The sequence below is a fragment of the Ambystoma mexicanum genome, chromosome 8, assembly GCF_040938575.1.
Source record: "Ambystoma mexicanum isolate Mex_15411 chromosome 8, UKY_AmexF1_1, whole genome shotgun sequence".
Classification (NCBI taxonomy): Eukaryota; Metazoa; Chordata; class Amphibia; order Caudata; family Ambystomatidae; genus Ambystoma; species Ambystoma mexicanum.
Genome location: NC_090929.1, coordinates 306,842,399 through 306,862,331, shown reverse-complemented (window position 1 = coordinate 306,862,331; position 19,933 = coordinate 306,842,399). Strand labels below are relative to the sequence as shown.

The 19,933-nt window shown below is 47.5% G+C and overlaps 1 protein-coding gene across 1 annotated transcript in view; it reads left to right on the top strand.

Moving 5' to 3' along the window:
* NELFB (negative elongation factor complex member B) overlaps positions 1-19,933 on the top strand; it is a 411,812-nt gene that overhangs the window by 93,080 nt on the left and 298,799 nt on the right. Inside the window, exons 3-4 of the mRNA XM_069609721.1 lie at positions 6,548-6,647; positions 8,478-8,708. Of these exons, the coding sequence (XP_069465822.1) occupies positions 6,548-6,647; positions 8,478-8,708 (331 nt within the window). The remainder of the gene's footprint in view (positions 1-6,547; positions 6,648-8,477; positions 8,709-19,933) is intronic.

The window sequence follows — 19,933 nt, the reverse complement described above, 5'->3', positions numbered from 1 at the left end:
ACTAGCCCAGACGGCACTACTTACCTGTGCCATCATAGCCATTATGACCACTGCCATCATAACAAACCCTCCTAACGATAGAAATCTGAGACTTAGGTCTAGATTGTCTCCTATCTATGAACCTTATAGAAACTTCCCTAACAACGTCAGTAATCGAACGACTACCCGGTGTAATAACCCCTTCTCCACACTAACGCAAACTACTAATACCACGGACAAAACTCCCCCTAAAAATCACACTTCCGAGATGCCCTCTCTCGCAATAGCTCCACCCAACCCAAACTCATCCCGATAACTATCCAGGACACACCCAACATAACTACTATATCCGGAGCCTTAATCAACGCTAGATCACTAGTAGCCCACGCCACAGAAATAGCAGACACCCTATCCACCAACAACCTCGACCTCCTAGCGATTACCGAATCCTGGCTGCATGAAGCAGCAGGCCCAGCACTCTCAATAGCCATCCCTGAAAACTACCAAATAATCAGAATGGACAGACTCCAACAGAGGAGGTGGTCTGGCCATCATAGCCAAGACTGACCTTGAGCTAAGACTATCAACCCAAACTTCTCTCAAATCCTGCGAACCCCTCTCAGCCAAATTGCCCATCTCTAACTGTCGTACCTTAACCATCTACCTGATCTATAGGCCACCCGGCCCTGTTGGCTCTTTCGAGGCAGATTTATCCAGCCTCTTAGCTAACAACACTAAGGAAACCTCCCAAATACTATTACTAGGTGATCTGAATCTTGGTCTCAATGATCCTGATGACAAACCAGCACAAGCCGTAGCCAATATGCTTGCTGAACACGGCCTTATCCAAAAAGTGCTCACCCCCACCCACAACAAAGGTAGGACCTTGGACTGGATCGCCACACTCAACTGCAATACCACCATCTCCAAAACTACCCCTCAACACTGGACAGACCACCACCTCATCAACTTCACTCTCACTCCATGAAGAAGTCAATGGGAAGAAAATCATGGCACCACCACTGCCCACTAGAGCAAAGAAAAACATAACGCCTGACAACCTCCTACCACTACTGTTGCCAACCCTTAACGCTCTCCCCGACAACCTACACCCAGAGTGCCTAGTAGAAAGCTACAACAATGCCATGAAGACAGGACCAGACACTTTTGCCCCTCTAAAACTGCAAAAGAGTAAACAACAAGCCCACCTCAATGCATGGTTTACCCCCCCCATCTGAAAGAACTAAGAATGCAAAAAAGGAAACTAGAAACTCAATGGCGCAATACCCCCACAGAAGAGAACAAACTACAGCTTAAACAACTCGCAAACAACTACAAAAAAGAAATCCTACTCGCCAAAAAGAACCTTTTCAATGAAAGAATCAAAAACTCCAGCTCCAATACCAGGGAACTATTCGCAATCCTTAGAGAACTGGAATCCCCCATACCCCCACCAGATAATATAACCAAAGACAAACAATGGTGCACCAGTGTCCAAAACGCCCTAAACAACAAAATCAAAACTCTCCAAACAAAAATTGTACTAAAAAAAGAATCCATAACTACTAACGACTACTCGCCACCGAGCATCCCTGCCAAAATAACTAACCCACCAAGCCCAAACCTCTTCAGATTCGCTAAAATCTCCATACCAGAAACAGAAAAGGTCATCGCCTCTCTCAAACCCTCCAAAGGCGACAACTGCCCACCCCAGATAATAAAGGACGCAGCCAGGGACTTAGTTCCCTTTATAACCAAATTTATCAACGCATCCTTCTCCTCCAACAGCATACAAAGCAACCTCAAACAATCCTGGGTTCTACCACTCTTCAAGAAGCAAACCCTAGACCCCGCAATCCCTACCAACTACAGGCCCATTACCACGGTGCCATTCCTGCTAAAGATAATAGACAGAGTAGCATACTTACAAATCCAGCAATATCTAGAAACCAACAAACTCTTAGGTGCCCGCCAATCCGGATTCAGACCGCAACACGGCACAGAAACCGCCTTAATCGATCTCAAAACCCAAATCAATGAGATTAATGACAAAGGAAACACCGCCATGCTTCTCCTCCTTGATCTGTCGGCAGCCTTCGACCTGGTAGATCACACAGTCCTGTGCGAACACCTTACTTCGGCTGCCCACTTCTCAAAAGAGGCCATAGCCTGGATCCAATCATTTTTGGACAATCGTACCATGAGTCTTCTCCTCACTAGCCTCAGCAGATCCCATCAAAATAACCTGCAGTGTCCCCCAAGGATCCTGCGTCTCCCCCACCCTCTACAATATCTTTACCAAGCCCTTATTTGACAAGTTGGACAAACTGGGTGTCTCATACACTAACTATGCAGATGACACCCAGATTCTCATAACCCTTTCGGGCAACTTCGACTCAGATACGGCCTTGGTAAACAAAATATACCTCATCATTCAGGCATGGATGGCCACACACGGCCTATGCCTGAATGATGGGAAAACCGAAATACTGCTCCTCGGATCCAACATCAACCTAAAAAAACTACGTCCTGACTACAAGGCCATCAACATAGACGGCAACACTATCACAGTCGCCAAAATAGTGAAAACTCTAGACTTTCACCTTGACTCAGTCATGTCACTAAAAAAACAAGTGAACTCTTTAGCATCCTCTACCGCTTACACTTGCAAGCTCATCAGGGCAAGTAGAGCATTCCTCTCCCAAGCTAGCTGCATTACCATCGCCAATGCCTTAATACTATCCAGACTCGACTACTGCAATGCCATGTATCTAGGAGCCAACAAATACATAACAGACAAGCTCCAAACTCTGCAAAATAACGCACTCAGGACAGCCCTTAACCTACCACACAAGGAACACATATCCAACAAAAGAAGAGAACAGAAATGGCCCAAAATCTGCGACCGCATCTCACTCAAAACAGCATCACTCACCTTCAAATGCTTAAACAACGCTGCCCCCCCTACCTGGCAACCAGAATAGTAAAAAGAACCTTCACCAGACCCACGAGGATGACCAACGCTTACTGCCTACAGGTACCCAAATTCAGACAGAAAAAAACAGGCGGTAGCAGCTTCCCTGTCATGGCAGCCCAACACTGGAATGCCCTCCCTCTCAACATCAGAACTGACCAATCCTATTACAGTTTTAGGCAAAACACCCTCACCTGGTTACGCTCCAACGATCCCATGACTGAACAATGCCCCTGCACCTAGCCTACCTCACTGTATATATGTATATAAACCGACCTGCTAAATGTACAATACTGTATGTATATTTGTATATATGCCTACTTAACAGACCCTGTAAGTAATGTTATGCTCTGCTCACCATTCAACTGTTTCCTACCCTTTAACCAAGTCTTTATTTATACTTACTCCTCTGTTCTCTGTTGCGCACTGTTACCTCTGGGTTTTGTGCGCTATATCAAATAAATAAATAAACAAACAAACCAATCATACAGACTTAGCAAAATTAAAAATCACCCCTATTTCATGCAATGTTTGGCATTGGATCAGATGGTAAAAAAAACATACACCTAACTATTCTCATTCATCTACAAGTAAAATCTTTTCTTTCCCATAATTTTTAATCCTCGCCTTGTAGGGAAGAAAATCATAATTGCTGATTTCACTGGCATTGATATTAAGCCCCCTTTTAGTCATATAATCGGTGTACTTTCCTAATAAGATCTGAAGTGATTTTGGGCTATGAGCCAATAGTAATTTGCATAAGCCATCATGGGTGTACTGCATAGCGTCTAGTTGCGGCTGTCTGCCTTCACTTCACGCAAGATCTTATAGAGGGAGTTCATGTATAAATGAAATAACAAGGGTGCAATAAAGCAACCTTGACAAACTCCTCTACTGTAAAGGACTTTGTTACTTAACCATTATTGTAATGCTGAACTGCTGCCAAATCTTTTTTATGTAATGCAACTAGAATGGGTGTTAAATGGCAACATACAATAGTGATCTTAGAAAATAAGACCTTCCCAAAAACGTTAAGAGTGAGTGTGGACGATAACTTGCAGGAGATTGTCAATCACCCTTTTAAAAAATAGGAAAGACTATTGACTGAGACAAGGACAAAGGGACAATATTGATTTCCTTCAGAGCATTTAAAACCCAACTTAGAAGGGGCACCCATAAGTTGATGTGTAGACTATACCAGAACTCTTATTTGAATGTGTAATTCTCTCTACTAGAATAAAGTTTACATTTCCCATCATACTAGTGCAGTATAGGTTAAGAACAGCTAAATATTGTTGCTATGTGGAATTATCTAAATTGTACAAGGCAGAAAAATGTGAAAGCCAAACTTCTTCTGTAATGTTGTTTTTTTATAGCCTTAAGGCTACCATACGGGAAACTATTTCCTGAAAGTGCAGTGAATCATGGCGCAAAGCCACACTTTCTAATTCTTCCAAGGTTTTTGTGATCAATTCTTGCTCTTTTTTTTTTTTTAGAAATCATGGTATTGCAGCGGTTTCCAGATTTAAAGTGGAAAACCTATCCGTTTTTACCAGCCCTACGCAATTTATTAAACCTAGATTAGTTGGATTTAAATTAACTGGGCTTAAAGTGTGAGGAAAAGACCTTACTGGTGTTATTTACTAAAGCAATACGATTGGTGACAGCAACAATGAGATCACACTCTTGGCCCCAACAGATTTGCAATTGGATCCAATTACACATTAATAGTTCTGTACCCAATTAGTAGTGATATTCCCATGCAAATCGGGCTTATCATAAGATCTATTTTGCATTAGCTGAAGACACAGTAAAACGGAGACAATGGGCCTCATAACGAGTCCGGCGGTAAAACCGCCTGGTTACCGCCGGACTCGTATTACCATTCCTCCTCCGTGATTCCCGGAATTACCGGGGCATTACACCCAGGTTTTCCGGGAATCACGGAGGCGGAATGGTGTTAATCCCCATTCCCATCGAGTCCTATGGGACTCGATGGGAATGGGGATCATGGAAACACCGGCATCATCTCGTAATGCTGCCGGTGTTTCCTCGTCCGCCTGCAGGCAGGCGGTGTTAAACCCGCCAGGTCAGACCTCCCGCCTGCAGGAGTCGGGATCAGGCGGTCCGGAGACAACGGTGGCGGGTTTACCGCCACCGTTATTTTCGGACCGCCTGAGTTGTAATGAGGCCCAATGAAGCATGGCCACTGTTAGATTGCTTCATAATTGTCATGCCCATATTCATATCACAATGAATAGATGAAATAAAAATAGTCCATAGTGGAGTACCCCATGGATCCAAAAACGTCAGTCCCCTGGGGAATCCTACGTAGTCCTTCTTTTCACCAGCCATAAACACCACTCAGATGAATAATTTAAGTGATTATGACCACCGTTGTCAGGGCATGAGTCTCTACAAACAGGAGGCGTGGGGACATAAGCAGCCTCATCCACCTTTTAATAAATACCCAATTCAAATTATTGCAAAATGTTTTAGGCTCAGGGAGCTAATAAGTCAAATATTGCAAAAGCATGCTTTGATATGGATTTAAGCTTGACAGTTTGGAACTCGGAGCTATAATTGTAATCTAGTAAGGGGATACAAGCGCCAGTGATGCCATTACACACAAACCACCAATTTCTGCTTCTTCTACTCTGCTTGGCCGGCCGACACAAGGAAGTGTACCCACCCCTATGTATCCGGTCAACCAACCAGGTTTCTTGGAGTCAAATAATTGTATGATTTCTCAAAAACAGGTAGGTTGCACACTCTGGTAAACTAAAGGTCGGGTAAACCCTAGCTAACCATTATTTTTACTAAGGACATTCTTTTGACATTGCTGTCTTCTGGGTTTTCGTGCTTACCATTGTGTTTAGCTTATTGCACCCACTAAAGATTGTATTGTGCTGTCTTATAGTCAAACAGCTTAACCGCACTTATTACTACTTGGCAAGGCAGAGAATCTCAAATCCAGTTGCGTGGAAATGCAGTGTTTGCAAAAGAAGGTGGAACAAACAAACGGCACTTCAATAAGCTGTGAAGCACAAAGCTCATTTAATGTTGGGGTTACAAGATTGATGTCTGAACCCCAGGTAGACTCCCTAGGGTGTTCCACTTTGTTGGTAAATAGGCTGTCTTGATGGACTAGTGGTCTTTTCCCATCAGTTTGAGGTTCAGTATCTAGCTGTAGTCTGATAGCTAGAATAAATGGGGAGCTTCAGTGCAATAACATATTTTTGTGGTTGACTAAACCTATGAAATCTGAATGTCACAGATTCAAATCTTTGCACGGCTGTCTCTAACTTACATCTGTTTCGTATTTGAGTACTAGTGTAGCAATAACACCTATTCAAGTTCTTGTATACTCGAAGGTTTATCTTCCATTTAAAAACATTATTCGTATTAAACCCCTGATCAGACGAAGATGACTTAGTCCTCCAGAAGTAAACTTTGTGCAGATGGCACACTCACCTGCTGGGGGAAGGGTGGGTGGGGAGGCAGGATGCACCCAATCCCCTTAAATACTCGCTGTAATTTTTTGATGGCTCAAATATGTATCACACAGCAATGTCCATGATTTCCTTTATGTAGGTACAGCAAACTGGAAGAGCTTCTGGAGAAGTGTTTTTCTTTGGTGAAAATGCCTTCTATACAGCCAGTGGTCATGTGCGTTATGAAGCACCTCCCTAAGGTAAATCAGCATTGCCTATGCATTTTAAGATCCACTTGTATACCATAAATCATTTTTGACTGAGAGACTGGTTTGCCGAAGTATTGTTAAACGTGTCTGCCACATTTTAAACCCAAGCGCACTTACAATGAATGTGTGCTGTGTAGTGATTTCTACGTTTGCTTTATTTTTGAAGGTTGCAGATTTGGTAGAGTCGGCCAAATGAAAACAAATATATAGGGGACTGTGTGGGGACATGGAGAGGGAGCACCGCCGTACTCCATAACAAAAAAAAAAGGTTGAGCCAAATAGTCGATAAACTTGCATCCATCAAAAATAAAACTAAATCATGTAGAACCCTTATCTGTATGCCTGCTAACATTTACACTTTAATTATTTCTTGATATTGGGTTAAAGAGATCCTTGTTCTTTGTCTTGTAACACTGTGGCTTTTCAAAGCGCTGGTGTTAATGAAACAGAAAACGTGAGAAGGCATTGAATGGCGAAATACCAAAATCACCAAAAAAGACCTTGGCACTGGGGGGGAAGGGAACCCATGGCAGTTAAAATTGCAGAGTTGTTTGTAACTTGTCATCCCGCACAGCATCTTAAACTGAGAATCCATAACCGCTTTGTTTCATTTACTTTGCTTGAATACTTGACTCTGAATAAATATTATAGCAAGGGGGCGAAATTGTGATATATGCTGTTCCTGATCAGCTTTGAGGAGCTTGATCTTGTACCTGTGAAATATTCTTCACCTTGTAAATGCTGCCATTTATTGCAGTGATTTGTGGCATTGTCAGTGATATTTTGTTTAAAGACTATTTTTGGTAAACAATTGGTTCGCCTAAATACTTCTGCTCTTTCTATTTTGCTAAAACTAGTATCTCTTGCCATGTTACCCCAAAACATAGTTGTCAGTGTGAGCACAAGACCTTCAATGCTGTGTATGATACATTTCCTTTCGTTTCAGAACAATCTCTGGAACTTTAATACCTTAAAGGGGAAACTACATTTCTGATCACGTTTTATGGAATTGCATCCTTTTTCTTTTGTTCCCCAAAGTGAATACACTATTCAATTTGTATACTTCAAATACGTATCAAATAAAACTGGTATCCAAGCACAGCAGACATAATTTGTTCCTGGGCTGATGGTGCAAAGAAAACAAAGCTTATTATCCACATAATCTGCTTAGTCTCCATTTCAAGGGGCTTAAACTAAGACCAATAACCTTTTTGGTTTTTTTTCTTCAGCCAGATTTAAAAGTATCTGGTTGGATTACAGTTTACTTTCCAATGGTTAAATCCATGAATTGGTAATGATGAAGCAAGGCAGGTCAAAAGTGTGCTCACTGCCTTCAGGTCATCTGGTGAAAAGTTAGAGATGGGTTCCAAGTCAATTGCAAGACATATGGCTTCACTCAGACTGTGCTCGTGTTCGCCTTTTACTGTGTGTGTTTTCATTCTGTGGTGGCACATCCCCAGAGACACCCGGGGGTCACATCTGATGGTGCTGGCACTCTGGAGTGGCAGAATTACATTCTGAAATGTAAGCTAGGTGGTGCATCGCAGCAGCCACACTTTGCCTCTTCCTTTTGGGCTGGATAACAAGCTAGTATGTCAGGTGAGAGTTGATGTGTGTGGACATAAAACATTGGAGATACCCAAATAAAGGTGAAACAAGTTGCCTATATCCCTTCCCCAATTGAACTTTAGGTAAATGTTCTGTGGTGTTCTGCCTTTTGGGTTTGGTATAATGTGGTTATTGGGTGAAGATCCCATTTGCTATGTTTTCACAGTAGTTCTGTTCTTGAAGAGCTATGTGCTGAGATATTCACTGTTGCAGGTTCCTGAGAAGAAGTTGAAGCTAGTGATGGCAGACAAGGATCTCTACAAGGCATGTGCTGTGGAGGTGAAACGACAGATTTGGCAGGACAACCAGGCCCTATATGGTGACGAGGTGTCTCCTTTGCTCAAACAGTATATCCTGGAGAAGGAAAACATCCTGTTTAGCAGCGACGTTTCTGCTCTGCACAACTTCTTTAGCCTTTCTCCCAAGATGCGACGTCAGGGAGAGGTAAGTACTGCAGAATGTGGAATCTGTAAAAACTAAACTAGTGGAAAAAACTGTTATTGGGCTGGAGAAGGGATCTTTGGGCGCTTGTCTTTCTGATTGTGAGACGGTCCCTGACACAGTGGAGCAAAATCTGCTTCCACCTTTTGTCAGCTTCATCTACCTTCCACAATCTAGGGTTTGGATCAATGAGTTTAACTGCTAAATGTTTTTCATTCACAGTTAAGTCCCATCTCTGCCTCGTGTTGCTTTTTGTTAGAAAGCACCCCTCTCTTTACCTAACTGCACTTCTATGATGTTAATGTTTCCCTTGCTTTGCTCTGAGGCATGGCATGCTGCATTTGTTGTTAAATGGTAAATTGTTATGTTCCAATGCTTCTGCAGTACTTCCAGCGTTTGAATTCTCTCCCCGTCACGCCATGAACCCTTTCTTAGCCATGTTTTAAGTGTCTCCAACCTCTTGCCCATCCCATAATAATACAAATGTTCTTTTTTTTTTTAAACCTTTATGTATTCGCTTGGCAGCATTCAGTTATACATTTGAACAGTCACAAATTGCAGAAGGGATGATGTCCAACATGCATAGTAAATAATGCAAATGATGGCATAGTGCAGCTGGAACACGCAAGGCATGTAGTCGAAATCCACATGTACATGAATGGGCCCATCAGAAGGAGTATTTAGAACATCTTCCCCAGGCTTCTGTGTGGTGACTAAAGCTGCAGATTTCAAGTGTGCGGCCTTTGTAGTTGTAAAGACTGGAGGGGGGTTTTCTGTACTCCTGCTCTCTATATGGCAGAGTAGAAGCACAGAGCACCCCAGCCAAGATTCTCTATAAGGTAGCTATGGATGAGCATTCAAGGCTTAAGCTCTCAGGAGGTGATGCGGGCTGGTTCTTAAGTACAGTGTAGTCCCCAAGCCCCCACAAAGGAATGTCCCCACACACTGTTAGTAATAAAACAGTTCTAGTTATACACACACACAATAACACACTTTGTGCTCAGGCAATACTATAATGATAAATGTACAATGTCTATGTGGTACCACAATTACTCTTTGACTCCATTAAAATGCACCAACTGCTGACAGTTTCAAATGGCATACAAATCCATAGCAAAAGGTATCAACTATAGACTTGGGAGGAAAACAAGTTGGTTAAACAATTGGCAGAATACTTGGTCCTGTTACCAAAGACACAGTTCTGTGTGAGCTCCCCCCCACACCTGGGCAACCTGTAAATAAAGTATATTGACAAGCCCAGTGCATATATTGTGTAACAGTTTTATTTCCTTCTACAAATATTTTACGACCCCAATGTACCTGGTTTAGCAGAGTTCGACGATGGGTCTTCGACGGATCCTTCTTGAGTGAACTCCATTTAAGCAAGGAGCAAAGGATCGTAAAGATTCCTTGAAGAAGGGGATGAACAATGTTGTCGAGGCATCAGCCTCGGTGATCGGTTGTGGACGTCCTGCAAAGATGAGGCATGCAAAGCACCTCAACGACGATAGTTTGTTGCCTCAGAGTCAATGAAGAACATAGGCACAGCAAGGACGTCGGGTCATCAGCGTTTGGCATCAGCGATCGGGATTCGACCGTAGCTGGCTTTCAGATCATCTTCGGCGTATTTGAGGACTTCGGGTGGCAGGACACCGACCGGTGGATTCTCCTCGGTTCATCAGCGACCTTGACTTTCTCAGGCGGGGCAAAGCGGTCGGTGATGAGCGCGGGTGTCCTTGATTCAAATGTCTTAGGCAATGGAGCGTTACAGCTTCGGTCGACGATTATGATGGTAGTCGACGGCGATGGACTTCAAAGTCCAGGCGCTTCGCTTCAGATTCCTTGGCAGTCCCCATCTCCGGTCGACAGTCTTTTGTAGGTTGACTTCCAGGGAGCCTTGGTGAAGGTTAGCTGGTGCACGATGGTCCCTCGTAGCTCGGGAAAAGGTCTCCTAGCCAGTCCCTCTCTTGGATCAGTTCTTGGAGACACGACAGCTTTCGGATTGCGTCGAAGGACAGCAGCAGCAAAACCTTCTTCCAGCTGGGTTTCAAGGTTAAGCATCAAGTTTTGACTTTAGTTTCTGAACAATTCCGGTAAGTGAGAGGTCCCCAGATATACTGTTCTGTCTCTCATTCACACTGCTGAGCCAAGCTCAGCAGCCAATCAATCAGCTGGGCATTCATGCAGGCAGACAGCTAATCAGGCTCACAGTGCATTCAGGTCATTCTTCTTCTCCATCCAGACACTCACAAGGAATGTGGATTGGGACAAGCACCCAGCCATTCAGCACACCACACTGCATTCATACCAGTTTCGGGCAGGGCTGTCTCAGTCATTGTGTCACACACCAGAAACCAGACACCCATAACATGAAATGTATATTGATCACACACTCCATTCACCCAGGTCCCACCCCAAGGGACGAACAGCCTACCAGGTTGACACCTGTGGTGCAGGCCAGGACCGAGCCTATGCAATCAGGCAAATGGGCAGAGGCCAGAGCCAGTGTCTCCACAGACTCTGAGCTAGCACATGGGGCAGTACTGACAAGAGGGCGGCGCAGCCGGAGATAATGGCGCAAGCAGAAGTGCGCCAAAATTCCATTGATAACCCACAGCAGTACATCACATGGAGCACCTCCTACCCAATATCATCGGGAGAGATAAGATACACGGAAGCAGGATACGCCAAAGGAAGACTCGGCACAGGGAGAGCGGCATACACGCTGACAGTACCGGTGCAAGAACGGGCCTCTCCAGCTCGCGAGGAACGTTTCTTTGAAAATGTTCTCACACTAATGAGGGCTCCCCAAACGGGAAATATCCTCCAGGGGGATCATTCAGCCCATGTTCCTTTCAATGCTTCCACCAACTCCACCTCCAGTACGGCCTCAGCCTACAGTAATGGCACTGGCTGCAAGCACCATTGCAACCATGTCTCAGCCTACGGAGGCTCTGGGCCAACGCAGTCTAACGTTACGGCCCAGTCTCCGCCTCCTGCAGTCCCTCAACTAGCAGCCCCCCTTAGAACGCCGCCTGCAGACAATGCTGACCCACAGGACGCAGCGGATCCACGCCAACACAGAGGACGACGAGGAGCAAGCCACGCCATCCTCAGCAAATGCCTTTCATGACAGGCTTGCAGTCCTGATGGAATACCTGTGCATTCCTCAGCCACAGAAGGAGCAACCGAAGCAGGGGTCCTGGCGGAAGTCTTGACCATCTGTGCATCCACTAGATCTGGCATTCCGCTCCAAAAGAATGTGGAGTTTCTGCTTCCAGCCGCTTGTTGGTGGGTTTTTACCAAAGTATAGACAAGCAGCGATTCTCTAATCCTGTCTGTGCACCCACAGCTGCATTGGTCTGTGATTGTGGCCGCGTCCGTGTACACAAAGCCTCAGGCATCCACCTCATTCACCAGCGCTTTGGCTCTCCTAGGCAAAGAGGAAAAGGTACTTGAGGCATATGGAAAAAACTATTTACTCCAATGTCACTCTTCACTTGCGGCAAGCCAACACAGACTCGATGTTAGCCGCCACAAATCGGAGGTTCTGGTGGCAGATAGACAACGTCCTCCTGGATTTCCCAACTCGTAGGCAGGCTTGTTTCACGGCAGGAAACGCAGAGGCCAAATTGGTGGCGCAGGACCTCATGGGGTCCTCGGTGGCGCATATAGATACAGCAGGTAGGGCCATCTGTGTGGCTACTGACATGAGGCGTATGGTGTGGCTGAAAGCCACCAGGATCAATCAGGACACGCAAGACTGCATCCTCGACCTCCCATTTGAACGAGGAGAGCTGTTCCACTCATCCACCGATGATGAGCTGGACAAGAAACAGAACAGCTCTCAGACAGCCCAGTCTCTGGTTATACTTACAAAGCCAGCACTGAAGAGCTTTGGTCAGGTTCAGCCGTGAGCTGAAACTCCTTCTGTGGGTTTAGGGGTTCCAGGACCGCTCTAGGCAGCCAGACAGGTCTCCCAGCCAGCATCCGCAAAAAGAGCGTAAGACCTTGCACAAGGGCTTCTTCCAGTCCCACTCCCAGGCACCAGCCTCAGAGGGAAAGAAGCAATGACTGGACCATCAGGATCCACAGTTCTGTTGTGGGGGACGGGCTTGCTCTCCATGTTCAGTCCTAGCAGGCTCGTTTCACGGACCCTTGGATATTATCTGTGGTGCCTCAGGACTTTGGTCTTCCTATACCACAAGTTCCTCCTCCCCCACCCCCACCAGATTGGGACACCATCTCCTTGCGGAGATCCGTTCTCTTGTCATGAGCGAGGCAGTAGAGCAAGTACCCCCCTCAGAGAAATTTGGGGTTCTACTCTTGTATCTTTGCAATAAAGAAGAACCACCAGACAGGCCTGCAAGTAGTCCTAGATCTGTCCTTCAACCTTTTCCTACCCCTTCAAAAGTTCTAGATGATTACGCCAGCGCTGATGGTGGAGTCTCTGTGTGGGGGAGACTGGACGTGCTCCCTGGATCTGAAGGATGCATACCTACACATCTCACTTTGGCATCCCCATCGTTCCTTCCTAAGGTTTCGGGTCATGGGCTCGCACTTCCAATGCAAGGCCCTTCCATTTGGCCTCATTTCAGCCCTGAGGGTGTTTACGAGCCTCGAGAATGCAGTGGCTACACTACCCGGATCAGAGGTCCACCATGTATATCCATACCTCGACGACTGGTTGGTTTGCAGGGACACTCCAGCGGAAGTCGCGAATACAGCGGATAGGCTAATTGTTACGCTCACCTGGCTCCCACAGAGGTGTCGATCTGAACTGGACAGCTGCGGTCTCCACCAATGTGACGCGTAGGGCCGAGATGACGGACTGGACTGGCCCACCTAGCTTCGTTTGCTTGGCCCGTAGGAATATTCTTCTGCAAATGGAGAAAGGGGATTAACCACCTGTGGAGTTGAGCATAAATCCCCCCACCCCCGCTGTTCTCTCCACAGATCACCTTTGATGTCCCCTCTTATAGTCTCACCTGATGGTTTGAAAAGATGCGCTCTCCATCCTGCATTGAGCGCAGGGGCGCGTTGATAACCAGTTGCTTCACTGGCTCGAAGGAATTGGTGAGTTCCAGAACAATATTGACTCCGAAAAGTATGTAGTTCGTAGGAGTTCACATGTCTGACTTTCACTCTTGTCCGATTCCTTGCAGTTTGACCCCAGCAAAGAGTTCCTCGTGGTAGCTGGCGAAGTTCAGGTAAGGATTTGGCTTATCCTACACAGTTCAATAAAATAAGGCCTGAATGTAACCTGTTGCTTGCTCCCTTATTCAGGTGTGGAGAGAAAATATGAAGTTCGGGGAATAATGCCTCCGGCGGTAAAATTAGGTAAGTCTATTGTGGCGAGAAGAGTTCCCCTTGTTTGTCCCTTTGTCTCACCTTGTTGTCCTTTTGTTCCCCTTAGGGGCCGGGGTACGACGAGGATGCAATGGAGACTGCGCCGACCCGTGAAGAGGAATAGTACCCTCGGTGGTAATCGGGTAAGTCTATGGGGGTAGTTACTATTGCCTCTGTTTATTCCCTTGGCTCACCTTTGCTGTTCTTGTGTTCCCCTTAGGTGCCAGAGTGCGGCAGGAACGTGCAGAATAATGCAGTGGATCGTGAGGATGCTGCGAAGGCCAGTGAGTTCAGCGCGGCGCTGCAGCAGGCGAGGCGGCGCGCGTAAAATGCTTCTTTCTTCCAGCTCGAAGGCGCGGTGGATACGGAATTCAGGTAAAGATCGAAGTTTTTGCTCTTATTTTAACCTCTTCTCCTTCTGTTCCTCCCTTTTTCTATGAGCTGCAGACTCGAGGCGGGCGTGGCAGAAGACTGGATGCAGGCTTGCAGACACGGTGAGCGTTACGCTGCTGGATACAGAATAACGCGAAGCGTGTGCTGCTCTTCGGGCGTGGTTTAAATAGCCTCCAAAGTAGTCCCAGGTAAGTATTCCTCCCCAGCCCCATCCGAGTAAAAAATAGTCCCAAGGTAAAATAGTCCCTTCCATGCCTCATTTGGCTTGGAGATCTGCAGCATGGTCTGCATCAGGTAAGCTTGCAGCATGGTCTGCTTCAGGTAAGTTCTACTCTATGAGCCTGGCGCCTATGGTGCCAGGACTGACTCTCCATATGAGCCTGGCGCCATAAGCACCAGGACCGCACCCAAACAGCCCCTAGCAGGGGTTTTTGGGCTTGCTCAAAATAACTTGATGCCTGCTTACGGGGTTGCTGGACCTGGTCTGGTGCCCCGGAGGTAGGCATCATGACACTAATGCGTATTCTCTACGAGCTGGGGTTCTCCAACCTCAAGAAGTCGCAGCCCACACAGCCCTTGACCTTCTTGGGTCTCCTCTGGGATACAAAGAATGAGAGGATATTTCCCACTGCGACATGGTTGTGTCGATCAATACGGCTATGGGACATTTCCTCAGCTGGGAGGTGACCTCTGCATGGTGGTACCAGTACTTGCTAGGGATTATGGGAGTCTGCCTCCTGGCAGCGCCTCATGCCAGACTCAATGAGGAGGCTGCAGCTCCATTTTGCAGCCTATTGGAGCCAAGAAGCTCGTTCTCAAGCAACATTAATCACCATACCAACGCATGTTCACCATGACCTATTATGGTTGAGGATGGATACAAATCTCATGGCGGGCAGACCCTTCAGGTAGCCTCGACCTGCCTACGCTATGACCGATTCCTCCCTCGAGGGATGGGTAGACACGCTGGGCAACCAGTGTGCACGGCCTATGGTCGAGCTAGGACAAAGCGAAACACATCAATTTGCTCTAAATGGCCATCTGGCTAGCTTTGAAAGCTTTCATCCCAGTTGTCAACAGACCAGTCTGCATTAAAACTGGCAGCTCAACCTGCATGCGCTACCTCAACAAACAGGGGCGCACCAGATCACCCCCTCTGTGCAGGCTTACCATCGATATTTGGGAATGGGCCTTTGCGAACAGCATCTGGCTCTCTGTGATCCACCTACCGGTGGAGTCCAATCTAGAGGCAGACAGGCTCAGCAGACTGGGGGTCGACAACTACGAGTGGATTTTGAACGGATCCTGAAGGAGATATTCGACAAGTGGGGTCATCCACAGATGGAACTATTCGCCACCATGCTCAACAGGCGGTGTCAACAGTTTGCGTCCTGGCAGGGGTTCAGTGGGACAGTATGTGGGCCTACGCATTCCCGCCGACTGTTAATCCACAAGGTCATCTGCAAAGTCAAAGGGACACACCAACTACACCTCATTCTGATAGCGCCACAGTGGCCGGCCAGACCATGGTTTTCAGAGCTACTGAGACTGTTGAATCAACCATCCGTTACTTTCCCAGCGGGGCTGCATTCTCTGTTATACCAGCAAGGTGGGGGGCAGTAGTGCACCCGCTCCCCGCAGAAATTAGCCCTAACAGCCTGGTTCCTGAGCACAAAACCTTACATCACCTCCATTTGTTGCAGCACAACTTTGAGATTATCCGAGGGGCAAGAAGCGATTCCACTAGGAGTCAACACAGAAGCAAATGGACCAGGTTCTGCCACTGGGCCAAGGAGAAGGGCGTACACCCGTTGGGGTGTACCCTGGATCACGTGCTGTCCTTCTCTGCACATCTGGCACAGTTGGGGGTGCAGGTTGACATGCTGCACCTACATGGCGCTCATAGGTGCATAAAAAAACTCGAGTTTTCTCCACTTCCAACCCAGTGGTCAAAAGACATCTGGCAGGGCTAACCACCCACCTATTCTCCCACACCCGATCTGCGATCTCAAGGTGGTTCTGGACGCCCTGGCCCACAAACCATTCAAGCCCATGGCATCTATAGACATCAGATTGGTCACGATTAAAATGGTGCTCCTGGTGGGTCTTATCTCAGCGCACAGAGTCTGTGAAATTCAGGCCCTTGTGGCATTAGAGCCATATACGGTTTTCCACCGGGACAAGGTAGTTGCTCCGGACACACCCCTCATTTCTCTCAAAGGTGGTGTTGTCCTTTCACCTCAACTAGTCCTTCCAAATTTCTATCTATCTATCTATCTATCTTTGTTTGTTTTTGTATAGCGCCCCATCGCCCATGGGCCTCAAGGCGCTCACAAAGACAGACAACATGGAACAAAAAGAGTCAAGCCTCCGTGAGACGGTCTGAGCAGGTTAGGTTTACTCTTCGTCGAAAAGATGTGTCTTGAGTAGTTTTTTAAAGATGGGGAGGGAGACACTCTCTTTGATCCTGGGGGGCAGAGGATTCCACATCGTGGGGGCCCAGTGAACAAAGTTGGTGCTGCCAATTTTGGTCAATGTTTTCCGTTGGTGCTGTAGGTTATTGTTGTTGGATCGAAGATTTCTGCCTACTGGTGCCTTGGTTAATCTCTTGGAGAGATAGGTAGGGGCAAACCCCACCAGGCATTTATAGATCGTAACTGAGCACTTAAATTTTATGCGCTGCTGTACCGGAAGCCAGTGAGGTTTTCTTCTGGTTTTAGAAAAATTTTTCCCATCTATTTAGTCCAAATACGGCCCTTACTGCACCATTTTGTATGGTCTGTAGTTTTGTGATGTTACCTTTTAGACATGCCCATTAAGAGGCTATTACAATAGTCCAACTTGGAATTAATTATAGCTCCTGCAAAGTTTTTCTCAGATAGAAAAGGACGTATTTGCCAGATAAGATTTGTGTAGAATGCACATGAAGATCTTATATAAGAGACATGTCTATTATACGAGAGATGAGTCATGAAGATTCCCAAGTCTTTACATGCTCCGATACTTCAATGATGCTGTCATTAATCTTACATTTTTTAAATTGTTGATTTAGCTTACCTACTTTCTAAAGTGTACCAAGGATGAGTAGTTCGGTTTTTGCCTCGTTAAGGGCAAGGGAGTTATTGGCCATCCATTTTTGTATGGCATCAAACACCTGGTTAACTCAACACATCCCTTTCATGTGATCCTGTCAATTCAAAGACCAATTGTTTGTTTATTTTATTTCCAATGCGCACCAGCCCCAGGGGTAACACGGTGCAACAGTAAGAAAATGCAAAGCTCACATAGTTACAGATAATGTTACGTGGCTACAAAATAGTTGCCAGTATGGTTACGGTAAAGATATATATGCACAAATGTACAAGTTATAAACAGATAAACAGATTCTCCAGCATGGGGTCTGGCATGGATTCACATGCTCATGAATATATTCCCCGTCGTCAGGCTGGGAATCCTCGGTAAAGAAAAATCAGTATCAGTTTCGTTTCTGATCTGTCTTTCGTAGTAGTAACCAATCACTGATCTCTGCGTCATACTGACCACAGCCAATGACTGCCATCTCCCTAAGCCCCGCCTCTGGCAGCCATCTTCAGATTTTTACTGCACGTTCAAGTGTTGGGAGTCCTCGTGCTTAGCTCTCGAGCTTTTGCTGCGTGTTTTGCGCTTTTTCAGGTGAATTTTCACATTCCTTCGGTTAATCGAGCCTCAAGCTCCACCGTTTCTACTTCCGTTATTGGGTACCCGTTGCGGGATTTTTCTACGACCCTCAAGGGTGAAGATTTCGTCCAATCAACCTCTTGGAGGATTGCAGAAGATTTGCGGCCTACTTCGAGATGGCCCAGGACGCGAGTTCGTCACCCGGACCCAAGCTGTTTCGCAGCTGCCCTGGATGCGGGCTGCAGAATGTGTTTAAGGAGGACGAACATTCGCGATGCCTCTGTCTTCATGGGGACAAGACTCATGTAGAGAAGGACTGCTAGTTCTGCAAGAACTTGTCGGAGCGGACCATGAGGGACCGTCAATCCCGTCTCGCCAGCTGGTTGGAGAAGGGCTCAACGGGTGAGAAGAAGAAAGGGTCCAAGCGGGCTTCTAAGTCCTGTGCGGGCACCCCGGCGACGGGGGCCCAACACCAGGCCAAGCGCTGCGAGTCCGCTGGCTCTGGGAGCGCCGAAAGGTCGGGCTCTTCGGTCGCCAGGCAGGGCGCACCTTCCCCGGCACCGTCAACCACGAGCCAGCGCTCCGGTTCGGGGAAGAGGAAGTCCGAGACCCCGGATAAGCTTCGGGAGAAGCCCCGTCCGATCTCGGGAGAGTGGGAGCGAGTCGTCGCCCCTCCCCCTAAGGAGAAGGCCCAAGATGCACCTAAGGTGGTGAAGGCCCCTACCCAGCAGGCAAAGGCCTCTATTGAGGCGATCGCGGCGACTCTGGCCAAGCCGGCAGAGACCCCGCCAGCGGAGACTGCCTCCGGGACTAGAGTTTCCCTACCGCCAAGGAGGGAATCCTCTTTTCAGCCCATCATCATGGCCCCCGTGATGGAAAAAGGAGGGGGCACGGTAGCCTCCTCGAGCTCGGAGTCAGCCTCGGAGGGGGAACTGACCGAGGTTGTGAGGAATCTCGAAGTCCAATTCGAGAAGGTTCGATCCCGCAAGGAAGATCCTCGGGAGATAACCGAGGACAACGACGATGGCGAGGAAGAGCAGCCTTCCCTTCCGGCGCTGCCGGAACCTAGGCCTCAGGATAGCTCGGCGGCCATTTTGATTGCGCTCCAGTCCTTATGCTCTGAGATAAGGACAAGATTACCACGGCCCAGGCCGGAGGACCCGCAACCTGATCCGTCAGGAAGTCCTCCGAACAAACGACGGAGGACCCAACCCTCTCCTCCACTCGCCCCCGTAAGGCCTGCAGTTCCCTCCTCATCCTCCCACGAGTCGGGAGATGACGGTGCGGTGGGCTCGACGACGGGTTCTGAGGCCGACGCCTACAATGACGTAACGGGTCTCCCGTCGCACGGGCTTCTCCGCCCGACGAGATTGGCTCATTCCACGCCATGATCGCCAGGGCGTCCGAATTGTTCCAGCTCTGCCCGGAGGAGCAGAAAAAGGAAGGTTTCCTCTATCAGCGGCGGGAGGCCAGGAGGAAGACTGTCATTGCGGTGCCTCTAATCGATGACATCTGGGAGGAGGGCCTGTCGGTACTCAAGAACCCCTCCACGGCACCAGCCAAACGGGACCGGTACGAGAAGAAGTACCGGGTCCCCGAGACCGCTCCCCTGTGCCTCAGGGCCCAGCCAACGCCAGACTCGGTCGTCTCGGCGGCGGCGAAGAAGAAAGCGGCGGGGTCAGGAGCCTCAACGTCGAATTCCCATCCGGACGGCGAGGGAAGGAAGTTGGACGCCATGGGGCGACGGGTCATTTCATCGGCGGCGACGACGATCAAAGCGGCCAAAGCCCTGGCGATCGTGCCCGTTACGACAGGGAGCTCTGGTTTAA